At 36.0% G+C, this 11705-nt stretch overlaps 3 protein-coding genes across 4 annotated transcripts; all 3 read right to left on the reverse strand.

Moving 5' to 3' along the window:
- Nucleotides 1-240: 240 nt before the first annotated feature.
- tmem109 (transmembrane protein 109) lies at nt 241-2695 on the reverse strand. The gene is made up of 3 exons (XM_026262770.1): nt 2153-2695; nt 1654-1756; nt 241-1561 (listed from the first exon to the last, which is right to left on the reverse strand). The coding sequence occupies exons 1-3, from the start codon at nt 2348-2350 to the stop codon at nt 1206-1208; spliced, it is 657 nt and encodes a 218-aa protein (XP_026118555.1). The 5' UTR covers nt 2351-2695; the 3' UTR covers nt 241-1205.
- Nucleotides 2696-3810: 1115 nt separating this feature from the next.
- si:dkey-9i23.14 (ankyrin repeat domain-containing protein 22) lies at nt 3811-7130 on the reverse strand. 2 transcript variants are annotated; one of them, XM_026262769.1, is made up of 7 exons: nt 6382-6767; nt 6048-6190; nt 5672-5767; nt 5404-5564; nt 4930-5013; nt 4661-4823; nt 3811-4540 (listed from the first exon to the last, which is right to left on the reverse strand). In XM_026262769.1, the coding sequence occupies exons 2-7, from the start codon at nt 6180-6182 to the stop codon at nt 4391-4393; spliced, it is 789 nt and encodes a 262-aa protein (XP_026118554.1). In that variant the 5' UTR covers nt 6183-6190; nt 6382-6767; the 3' UTR covers nt 3811-4390. The 2 variants fall into 2 exon arrangements, with proteins under 2 accessions (XP_026118554.1, XP_026118553.1); XM_026262768.1 differs by lacking the exon at nt 6382-6767 and adding an exon at nt 6775-7130 and having other exon boundaries at nt 4221-4540.
- A 295-nt stretch (nt 7131-7425) lies between these two features.
- On the reverse strand, nt 7426-9997 carry tmem176 (transmembrane protein 176). Its single transcript, XM_026262771.1, has 6 exons — nt 9637-9997; nt 8744-8854; nt 8544-8600; nt 8211-8357; nt 8010-8126; nt 7426-7867 (listed from the first exon to the last, which is right to left on the reverse strand). The coding sequence occupies exons 1-6, from the start codon at nt 9760-9762 to the stop codon at nt 7853-7855; spliced, it is 573 nt and encodes a 190-aa protein (XP_026118556.1). The 5' UTR covers nt 9763-9997; the 3' UTR covers nt 7426-7852.
- Nucleotides 9998-11705: the final 1708 nt, after the last annotated feature.

An 11705-nucleotide genomic window follows, 5' to 3' on the forward strand; every position in this document is an offset into this window, starting at 1 on the left:
TTTAAATGCATTCACAGTGTTTCTGTGAATTTGTTTAACCACCATGCTAGATTTTTTTAATAGTGCTGCTAGTTATCTGGAATAATACAACAAATGCTGCAAACAAAACATTTATACTTGAATCTTGATAACATGGGAAAAATATTATTGACATTTTATATGATGATTCTTGTTGCATTTGAATAATGATGCCTTATTTAAACTGCCCTTCATATCAAAATGTATATTGAGACAATGAAATGGTCTACCATCTTTCTTTAATAAGACAATATACTGCTATCAATTTCTTCATCAAGATTGCATTTACTGTTCATGTTTTATATTCTCATATGCATTTTTTTATTTTGTGTGATATACCCATAGTGGCAACTGGCAATGTCATTTTCCTTGTTATAAATTGCACTATGGACAGATGTCCATAAATGTAATTTGTAGTTACACTTTTAACTATAATAAGAAGAATGACAATAAACATCATCATCCTAATCAATATTCATGTTATTTTTAATGTCTGACTCTGCACACAGTCAGAATCATGCATCTTTAGGATTTTATCAAAACAGACATTGGAACCAGTACAAAAAAAAAAAGAAGAAAAAGAAATCTCCAATAAAAAAGAATGTGGAGATTTTGGAACTTGCACAGAGCATTGACATCTGCATAAAATGTAATACAGAGGCAGTTTTTCAGTTATTTATAACATGTTGTTTTTGTGACTTTTTTTTTTTCCCACTCCAAAGCACAGTCATGGAAAAAATGCAGTGGACTGTTGCCAAGAAAACCATTTATCGGACAGGGCTTTTGTTAAAAAAATTTTTATAATGAATTTATTAAATAGATTTCGTACTGTTGCCCTGTGCATCACATCCCTGAATATTACATTAAGAAAATAATGCAGTATAAAGACATTTGTTGTTCTCTGTATACAAGACCCCAGAAACAGTGTTTGAACATTCGATTCTGTACTTTGGTTAACAATTAAACCACTCAAACACTAGATCCAATTGTGCTATGGGACCCTAAGACATGTTTTACTTGAGAATCAATAATCTTGAATTATTGAAGCACCTTCCAAGTTTAGATAAACAAAATGCATATGTGGTTCTATTGAAGGGCCACAATATCATACTGGATTCCATCTTTGGATTTACAACTGCAGCAAAGAGAAAGGGAAAAAAAAATCGGGTCTGAAAAGAGTTTCACCGTCAGTCCATTTTGTTTTTCTCCATCTCTCTTAGTCGTCTCTCCAGAATCTTGATTTTGTCCTCGAGGTGCCTATCTGGCTTTGCAGATGTTGTACATATTCCTAACAGGAAACAAACACATGCCAGGCCCACTAGTCTTATCGCTGTGGTTTCTGCAGAAGCTCCAGTGTCGCTGAGAATCAATCCAAACATGCCTATGGCAAAGGTGACCTTCAGCAGCCACATAGCCTGCCTTATAGCTCCAAAAACCAAACTCAGGATGAAGGATATTATCCAGTAGGCCACAAGAACCAGAAAGGCCCACTGAGCGACAAAAATCACTCCCTCCGGAGTAACTTTTTGGAAAGGTAGCTTGGCTAGATAAAAACATGAATGAAAACATGCATGTGAGAATGTGTTTTGGTTCAAATAATTTGAAATTTTCAAGTATAATTTTTTATATATTTACCATCAATTCCAGCTGATTTTAAGATCTCCATAACATAATGGTTGACCACATTAAGGGCTGATGCCACAGCATTTGACAGCCATTTTACACCACTTTGTAGAAACTGATGGCCATGAATAAACAAATACAATATTATTATGTTTTTTTTTTTCCAAAGAAAAGAACTTGCCAGTACAGCAAGCATCATGTAGTGATACACGTTGGATTAGCAGATTAGCAAACCAAGTGGCAAATGACTAATTTTCTGGGAACCACTTTCACTTTTCTTAGCCATTTTAAAATTTAATAAGCTGGTGTCAAGGTCAGTTCCCAGGCATTTCAAAACGAGAAAGTTTACAAATACAATGAATGAATGAATGAATGAAACGAAGTTATTTTTGCCAAATGCTTTGCTTGGTTGCCACTTGGTTTCTTCTAGAGCCAGCTTTGTATTACAGTGCGGCACAATGTTTAGCATAAACTTGATATATTATATATATTTTTTACAATGTAAGCTCACCTTGAGAGACAGGTCGAGTCTCTTTTCACCAAATATAGAGACCAGGCAACTGTGGGCTTCCTCGGACAAACTTATAATGATGGACCGCACATTCTGCAGGGGACTAGACTGCTCGCCCCATTCCAAAGAGTGACACAACGGTACCAATAGATATGAAACTGAAAGTACGAGTGTGGTAAAATAGAAACACCGGCCCATTTTAAAAAGTACCTTTAACTACGCTTATAACGCACAGGAGTGTCTAAACTCGTGTTAATAAACCCCGAGTTTATTTTCCCGGAGCAATGCCTGCTTCCTCCTTCCTTCCTGGAATGGGCAACCCTGCCGCCTACCGATGACTCGAGAGTGCGCGCTCTATATCCAGAAGAAACGTCACACGAATTAACACCGGGCAAATTCCAAACGACTTTCTTGCGCCCCTTAAGGGCACTTCGGGAAGGAGACGCCATTTGTTGGCACGTTCCAAACTAAAGTCAAAAACTGAATCCCTTCACAAAGGGCCCTTCCAGAAGTCCTTTAACGACGGGAACATGAGATGGTCACTTCACGGAAGTGAGATCCGTTTGTGATCATGTGATCTGCAGTTAGGAGATCTTGCGATGCTTTTTAAAGCAAAGTTGGGGTTGATTCACATACAAAGTAAATTGAATGGCCAATTAAATTTGTCTATTTTAATGTAAGACAAAATATATTTCGTCAGTGATAGAAATATGATATAAGATGGAAGTGCATGCAAGTTTATTTAGAAAAAGCTAGAAAAAGTAAATAAGACACAATTAGACAATATGTAAATGAAAAAATATGAATGAAGAAAAATGAAGAAATATTTATTTGCAGCAACTGATGGAGTGCTGAATGCTGGAAAATCATAACACTTGGTACCTTCCTTTTGCCAAGTGAGTTCCAAATGATTATACAAGACAGTAAGAACACACTCCTTTGAAGGGAGTAGGGCATAGGGATGCTCACTTCTGTTTGAAATTTGCCTAGAATAGCTTAGCATTTAGTAAATGTTTGGAAAGCGTACAAAATTTTCAGGGAGTGTCTTATGCAGTATCAGAATGCTTTTAGGGAGGCACAGTTTAAATATATGTCTGATTTAATCGCACAAAACTCTCAGATACCTAAGGCTCTCTTTAGCACAATTAATGCCCTTCTAAATCCCTAATGTTCTATTTGAGCTTTCTGCTTACCTGTGAGATCAGTTTTTAAGACATAAAATTGAGGGTATTTGTTCAGATATTCAGTCTCAGAAGTTTTCATCCATGGAAATGCCCCCCTGTGAAAGTGCTCTTTCACTTTTTCAACCTACATATGTTTTTAAGGAGTTTTTTTTTTCCAGCTCTGAGTCCAGTTGTGACTGCCATAGTTAATAGTTCATTGGTGAATGGGCTGGTATCAACTAATTTCAAACTAATTTGAACTAATTTTCAAACAACTATAGACCCATCTCTAAACTGCCTTTCATTTCCAAAGTTTAAAAAACATTGTACTCACTCTGAAAGCAAGTTCTGGCTGTATTTTAGTTTTGCTTGATTTGAGTGCAGCATTTGACACTGTCACAATATTCTTTTACAGACTAGAACATGTAGCTGGGCTTCGAGGGTCTGTGCTGGAGTGTTTTGCCTCATCTCAAAGGTAGAGCATTTTCTGTCAAAGTGGGGAATTATTTTTTTTCCCATGCCCCAATACATCATGGTGTACCCCAGGACTCCAATATGGGTCCTCTTTTGTTTGAATTATATATGTTGCCACTTGGTCATATTATACAGAGACACAATTTATTTTACCAATTTTATGCTGATGACACTCAGTTCTACTTTCCTATTAAAAATAATAATGGTTCTTTGTCAGGCCTGTTTGACTGCCTGTGTGACATAAAATGTTGGATGGACACTTCCTACAGTTAAACAAGGACAAAACTGAAATTGTTATCTTCGCCTCACCAGATAGGACCTCTGACATAGTTAATCATTTTGGTTCTTTATCCTCAAATGTTCATGACTGTTCCAACGATGAACAGAGCTATTACGGATTTGGAACGACATGGGGTATTTGATGAATGGAATGACAAAAATTTCATTTTAGGGTGGAGTATCCCTTTAAGTAGTATGCATTTATTAGTAGTAGTTTATTTAATATTATATATTAGCAGCGTATTTATTATCCTCATATATATACATAACAATCGCAGAGTGAGAAAGTCACAAATACAGAATAATTATGCTGACAAAAAGACTACTTTTTTATCTGTACATGATTTGCCTTATACAGCAGATAGTCCTCTTTAGTCGGACAACACACTGTGAAAAGAGGGTCAAAAAGAGCCATGATTGCTGTTTCACTTCGAGAATTATCCATGGCTGTCTGTCCCCACACATCTTTCTCCTAAGAGTGAACAGGTAAAAAAAAAAAATAGGTTAGGGTTATTAGAGTTTTTTTTTTTTTTTTTACAAACATTACAAGCCTAAAAAAAATAGTACTGTTCAATCAGATGGTAGTTCATACCAGTGGCGTGGCTCCATAATCCAGTAGTTTGGTGATCATAGAATTGTCTTTCAGATAAACTGCCTCATGCATTGCTGTGCGTCCATCGTAGTCTTTAGTGTCCATGTCGACCCCTGATAGAGCCCAGACACGCAGCAGAGGGTAATCTCTTTTCTGTACCGCTCTGTAGAGTGACAGGTTACACACAAATAAGCTCACACACACATTCAAACACATTATAAAGCATATTTCAAGGAGAAGTAGTGAGATATTATGTGATTAATGCTTACTGGATCATTTCCATGGCAATTCTCACAGGGTGCAGATTAACAGTGACTTCTTTCATGTGCAGGAGTTTGACAGCATGACAGCACCTAAAATAAACACCAGGCTATGTATGTGCGGGAAATACAGTTAAAGCTGAGCATGCACAAAATGGTTTTACTGCCCCCTATTGTTAGGGTACGTCCACATGAAGCCAGAGCTTTCCATATCCGATCTTTTTTTTTTCTTCGTCTCAAGAAATATCCGCATCCACACTAAAGTACATAAATACATGCACTGTATTTCTGCCACAGAGACACACTAAAAACAGAGAAGACAACTTGGGCTATGCGCGTAAACCTTGCACACGGTATAGCCTACAAACGAACATGGAACAAGGCCAGACAGGAGCAACACATACACATGGATGATACTTTTTACTAGTCAAAAATGTCAGCTCAATCCACTGATTTCAGATCACAGAGGTGTACTGTAAATACCTGCTCTTAATGGCCAGGTAAAATGGGCAGTGTCCAAAACGGTTCACCTTTTGAGGAGATGCTCCCTTTGCTAGCAAGAACTTAATCATATCTAAGTTCCCCAACTCACAGGCTGTATGAAGAGGTGTGACATCGTCATAGGTTCCACAATTGACATCCATCTTATAAATAAATAACAAAGAAATCACTTTTGGGTACAAAATAGGTTTAAATTATTGATTTTTTTGCTGTCCACAATTGTAGTTTAGGAAGCCTGAAGTTTAGTAACCTTCTCTAGGAGGGCACTTAGAGAGAAGAAATCATTGTTTTCCACAGCTACGCAAGCAAAACACGGGATGATTCTGTCAACAAGCGATCTCCTAATCTAAAATATAGCAGAGTAATTACATGCACAATGGACATATATTAAGAAGTTTCATATAAAGTTCAACTTTACATTTGATCAAAGAACAGGCAATGACAATAAAGCTGGGATAGAATCAAAGCTATGGATGTAAAATACTACATTTAAATTGTCTGGACAGTTATTCCTTTGAATCTGTGGAATCAATGGTAAGTTTCAATATAAAGTTTCCAGCCTACAAAAAATAATGTGTCAGTAATAGTGTGTTTGTGGCACTGTAGGCAAGTGAGTCTATTCATGCCTGGACTTCTTTGCCAAGTAGCCACTTAAGTTTTAGCACTTTGCCCAGTCTATGCAGAAACTCTTTGTCTCGGACCACCACTCTGTTAATGATGATGGGCTTGAAGCTGTTATTCACCACAGCTGACCTCTGCATCACAGAAACTGAGAGAGAGACATAAAGCAAGATGATTTGTTAGTTTTAAAAGGATAAGTTTTAGAAATATTGAAATGCACACAGGAACCAAATTAAACATAGGCTATAGCCTACACTTACTGTATGGTCTTTGTAGAAAAACAAGCAAGAGGCTAGATATAAGTCTACTGTGTCAAGGTCAAATAAATCATATTTTTACCTTTGAAAAAACACCTTTTGTTCAGATCAACTGGAGTAGGCCTACTCTTAATAAATCATAATCTTTTTACTTACGAAACTAACTTTTTTTTATAACTGTTTCCACTTTTCATTGCTGATTTGTCATTGACAAACACCGTAGGCTAACAAGAGCCCGAAACAAGCAAAAGTAAATGGGCTCCACGGGTCGATTCATTACAATATTATTAGATTTGACTGACTAGAAATCATGTAACTTAACGGCATTATGTATAATTCTCCGATTTAAGATATCCCTTAACAGCACAACAATTCAAAAGGAAGCTAAGTTATCAGGTTACGGTAAAGCTGTTTTACTTTTCCCCTTCAGTTTCACAACAAAGCACAATAGTTCGCCCTGCGACTAGAAACAAACCTCAAATCAAGTAGAAACTGATATATAACAGGATCAGCGAATAAATCGCTTCTGTTGTAGGGAGGACCGTTGACTGTGTTGTTGTTGGCAACCAACACATGACTCACTTGACTGCGTAGCTCATGAATATTTAATAGATAAGTTAGTGTGTATGTTGCTTGGCGTTCTAAGCTTCTTGTTTATTTATTTATTTATTAGTTTGGTGGTTAGTTAGTTGTTAGTTTTTGCTTTGACGACTATTACGTGGGCCAAGCTCTTTTAAAGTGGAATCTGGCATTTTGCCATCATAAAAATCTGTCCTTAACGGCGAATTTCACATAACGCGATTAATATTCATGAGGTACGCATTTTCATTGTAAAGTGTGTGTGTGTGTGTGTGTGTGTGTGTGTGTGTGTGTGTGTGTGTTTTTTAAATAAGGTAAACTCACTGATATTTAATATATATACTTTATCTATAATATATATAGATCAGTGGGTAAACTGCTATCTCGTGTCATGTTACTGACGATTTCCCCGATAAATATTTCTTTTAGTCAATATATCTATATGGCTCTGGTCAATAGTAACGGGCCTACAGTAAAACCAATCGTTTATTTTTGGTTCTTGAAAAAGAAATTCAAATTCATGTAAAGACATTTTTTTAAATATTTTATTTACACATTAACAAAGCAATTACTGTCCGTCACCAAAATATGTATTTTGTACACATACAATTTGTTTGTGTGTTTTATGATATCTAGCCCTAACTGTACTTTGACTGTGTTTATTCATGTTTACTAAAAATAAATAAACAAACAAGAAAAGAAAAAGTAGTAAACTAAAACAAAGAATGGTGGGAACAAGGTGCTGTTTCAAGTTGTAAAATAAAACCACAAAAGACCATTTTTAAATGTAACTTTAATAATAATAATAATACAAATCTTTATATGTTGATTTTGATTATTTATATAAAAGTATACAATTCACATACAATTTTACTGAAAATACAACAAGGAAAAGCACATGTAGGCTATATGAAGTGGATAGTGGATAGGACCTCTGATTTAAATCCAGAAATGTCATGGGATTAAGCAGGATTTCATTCAGTCATGGTCTGAGAGAGAAGGAGAGAAATCCACTCCATTAGAAACTCACCTTCAAAGCATAGCCTACTTTGAATTGAATAATTTCAATAAATTATCAATTAATAACATACACACACATATAACATAATATTTTTCTAAGTAAATATTTACCATATAGCCTGTAAAGCTCCTCCTCTGATTGTACAGTATAACTGTAAAAGCAGAGGACATTCCTATCTGGACCATACTGACTAAGGAGATGGTTGTCTTCAAACCCGTGCTAAAATGCTGATTTAAAGAAAGAGTGTTTACTAAAATATACAATTGTTTAATATAACAGAACTCTCACATATGAGGGTATGAGATACATACAGTGGCATAATACTGGTGGTCACACATATCATTCGGTCCCATTTGGCAACTGGTTTCTGGATTTAATGTAATGTCAACAAAGTATAGGACAAGTGCAACAACTGAGATGATAATAGTCAAAGCAGAGACCGCCAAACAAACAGAGACCTAAAGAAAAATACAAATTTCATTATTTTTGCCTTTTTTGTTTATTTTGGATTTTCTATTATACAGAATATGCCTGCTGATGTGGAGCCTTTGCATTTGATTATGGGTGAAATACAAGAACGACATATGCCAATCTCTAAAATGTGCTCTAACAGTTTCTCTGTCTTTTTGTAAGTTCAAACTCACTGCTTTCAAGTTGGCATACTTTTCCAATGCTATTGCAGCTGCGCCTGAAATGACAAACTGTTTGGAAAAAAACAAAATATAAAGTTCAGTGAAATGTCCATTGCTGACAGATATATCATTTACTGTAAATTCCTTTAAATCCTTTGCTATCATCACCTTAAACTATTATATAATGTCCTAATGTATTTAGTATAATTTACCATAAAGCCACTCCACCATGGCACACCAAAGTTAAGTATCATGGTCCTCTTAGCGGAGAGCAGAGGAATAGAATAGGAGATGATCAGCAATCCTATTACTATCTGAGCCACCTATGAGAGACAGAAAAAAAGAGGGGATATCAGAATGAATTTCATATATCAACTTGATATAACCTTGGTTTTTTTAATCTAATGTATATGAGAGTACATTTAAATCAGTTTTAGCTGAGGTATGCGGTTATACTATTTCTTATAGTATCTTAAACAAAAATTATCTTTCTTCTATAATTATTCAGTTTTTAGCAATTATTTCACATTTACACAAATATAGTCAAGACTATTTTAAAAATATTAAGGAAATAATCTTATTTATAAGACTGGAACACATTAATCAGAACGGTTTTATATTTAATGTGCTATATTTTAACTGTAGATTTGATTTTCTTATGCAATATAATTTAACATAATTATAAATGTTGTAATGTGTAGGCAAATTAAATGACTAGGCAAAATTGTTATCTAAAATGGTAAAAAAGCAGGACCCAATATAAACCCCTAACAACAGCCATTTACTTGAAATATAAAATGTATTACTTTAGAGGAAATTCTACTTTAAATAGTTTCTGTTTTTAATCACCATGTTCCCTGAATCAGGAGCTCTACGAGATTTTTGAGGTCTGTATTATGTACAGATATAAAGACAAGATGCAAAGTGGAAAGAAAATCTAAATTAACACACATTGTTCATTTGCTGGTGTACAAATTTAATGTCTTTTCTCTTGTTAAGTTAATTTATGAAATGATCAGTGAAAAGAACCCCCATCTGCGTTCAAGATGCAAAACTGTGCGGAGCCCTTTAAGATTATTGAAGCCATAACACGACGTTTACTCACCCCGAATACTTTGGGCTCCCCCTTTTCGATGCTTTCCCGGAGAGCTTTTTGTTTGTTTTGTAGTTTTTCCTCTACCTGAGTTGGGCTAGTGTTCACTGAGAGGTCCGTCGACACGGTCAAAGCCATCCTTCGCTTTCAAGTAAGTAGAGTTTGCAATAACAAAAGCAACAGTGAAGAACACAGCTGAGTCTGTGTCAGATACTTTTAAGAAGCACAACAAACTAGATGTACGATGTTTTTGTGTGCGCGCGCGCGTGTGTGTATGTGTGTACTGGCTGGACCTTCTCCTCTCGCTTGAATGAATCTCAAAGTGCGCAACAATTACAAAGAAAATATCTGGGCTTCAATTCTCTCTCTATTACAAAAGCAGTTAGACCCACCCTTACGTTTTTATGCAAGCATCACAAAAACAAGGGGTCTGTCCAGCCCACTTCTCCCCATAGGAGATTTTATTGAGCGTCGTCGGTCACTCCATAAACAGCTCTGTACCCAACTGTCAGCCACGAACTTTCTAGGATTCCCAGAAACGACCTTCGAGGTGAGGCGGTAGTGCGTTATTTGAATGAAAAATAGCGGGCAGATTTATCAGTAACATGTGACATACTTTCTAACTGTATTAATGAGAGTATTTTTTTTTTGGTGATGCCTGAAATGTGTCTTTAAAAAGTGCATTTAAATTGGGTAGTGGCTTGCCACAGTAATAGTGTGTATTTTTGATCGTATAGAATCTTATAAAAACACCATCTGGAGCTGTTTTGGACATCTGGTCAGTCCAGCCCACTTAAGGCAAGTCATGTTGTGTACTATTTTTTTTTTCTTCTACCCCTACCCCTAACCCTTTCCTATGCAGTGCTGTTGAGCATACAGGATTGCATCAAGCTGTGCTGCTCTTCTCTCCAGACACATTTTTTTTTGTATTATATCCGCCCACTTCCTCTCCCCACAAAGATGTTTTTCTTCAACAGCATCTGTATTCCCGAAAAACGTTCCATTAATCCAGGGGGATCAGATCATGTTTCATACCAACTCTCTCACTATTATCCAAGTCTGTAAGGAGGCATTATAATCGTTGATCTGGATTGTTGATTATATGGTTTTTGTTTTTTAGTACCCCAATTGAGTTTTAGGTGGGTTTTCATGATGTCGAGCATCCAAATGCCGTCTGCTGACTCGGATCCTCCCAAATTCCATCGACTGTTCAAGTTTTATGACCCTGAAGTGGTGGCAGTAAGTGGATGTGGGACAAATAATTTGTCATTAAGGAAGACAGATAATGGTAGTTTGGGATCATGCTGTAACAATTTTCTGTCAGATGTTTTGCTTAATGTTGTTCTTATTTGAATTTTTACTCTCACCATATGTTTTCCCCCTCTAGCTTATGACAATATTATTAGGTTTGTTCCAGCTCCTCCTGACTATACCAGCCTACAGCGTCAGCATTGATATAAAATATTTCTTTATATGCCCCCTCTGTGTTGGTTTTGTGGTATGTTTGTTTCACTACTAAGATACTGTAGTTGTTAAAACACAAAATACATAAATGAACATACATAATGCATGCATAAACACATATCAGAAAGTCCCAGTGACATACTGCCTATTAATAAGCTTTTGTACAATTGCATACTTTATTCTGACAATTGCTTTAATGTAAGATCAACTTTCTCTTCTAATTCTGATGTGTTTTTTTTATTTGTGTTTTTATGTAGTCTGTGACTGCTGGATCATTTGGTATGGCATCTGAAAGAACTCCAAAGAGAGAACTGGTAAATTCAAGAAACTAGAGAGCTTCTTATTGGTTGTGAATTAAACTTCATTCTGACAAAATTTTCTGGTTTTCTCCCTGTAAGTTAAAAAACTCTCTGATCTCTGGTCTTGCTGGCCTGGTGGGGACACTGATTGGACTTGTTCTTTATGGTTATGCTGAAAGTATCTCTCTGGACCTCCCTCCTTGCTCACATGAAATCCTTAATGAAGAGTCTTGTCCAGAAGCAATCTTTCAAGTAAGTGAAAATTATTGACTTATCCTGCCATTATTAGCCAGTTACTCAAGTTAAAATAAAACTGGG

This window comes from Carassius auratus, unplaced genomic scaffold, assembly GCF_003368295.1.
Source record: "Carassius auratus strain Wakin unplaced genomic scaffold, ASM336829v1 scaf_tig00216324, whole genome shotgun sequence".
Lineage (NCBI taxonomy): Eukaryota > Metazoa > Chordata > Actinopteri > Cypriniformes > Cyprinidae > Carassius > Carassius auratus.

What these genes read in the sequence shown, in the direction of transcription:
- si:dkey-9i23.14 (XM_026262769.1), bottom strand. Translation starts at nt 6,182, where the DNA reads ATGCAGAGGTCAGCTGTGGTGAATAACAGCTTCAAGCCCATCATCATT. An exon ending in TACCTGGCCATTAAGAGCAG is followed by an intron (nt 5,014 to 5,403) that starts GTATTTACAGTA and finishes TGTTTATTTTAG; the next exon opens with GTGCTGTCATGCTGTCAAAC. An exon ending in ATTGCCATGGAAATGATCCA is followed by an intron (nt 4,824 to 4,929) that starts GTAAGCATTAAT and finishes GTCACTCTACAG; the next exon opens with AGCGGTACAGAAAAGAGATT.
- tmem109 (XM_026262770.1), bottom strand. Translation starts at nt 2,350, where the DNA reads ATGGGCCGGTGTTTCTATTTTACCACACTCGTACTTTCAGTTTCATAT. An exon ending in GACTCGACCTGTCTCTCAAG is followed by an intron (nt 1,757 to 2,152) that starts GTGAGCTTACAT and finishes CATGGCCATCAG; the next exon opens with TTTCTACAAAGTGGTGTAAA. An exon ending in AAAATCAGCTGGAATTGATG is followed by an intron (nt 1,562 to 1,653) that starts GTAAATATATAA and finishes GTTTTTATCTAG; the next exon opens with CCAAGCTACCTTTCCAAAAA.
- tmem176 (XM_026262771.1), bottom strand. Translation starts at nt 9,762, where the DNA reads ATGGCTTTGACCGTGTCGACGGACCTCTCAGTGAACACTAGCCCAACT. An exon ending in AGTATGCCAACTTGAAAGCA is followed by an intron (nt 8,358 to 8,543) that starts GTGAGTTTGAAC and finishes ATTTTTCTTTAG; the next exon opens with GTCTCTGTTTGTTTGGCGGT. An exon ending in ACCACCAGTATTATGCCACT is followed by an intron (nt 8,127 to 8,210) that starts GTATGTATCTCA and finishes TCTTTAAATCAG; the next exon opens with CATTTTAGCACGGGTTTGAA.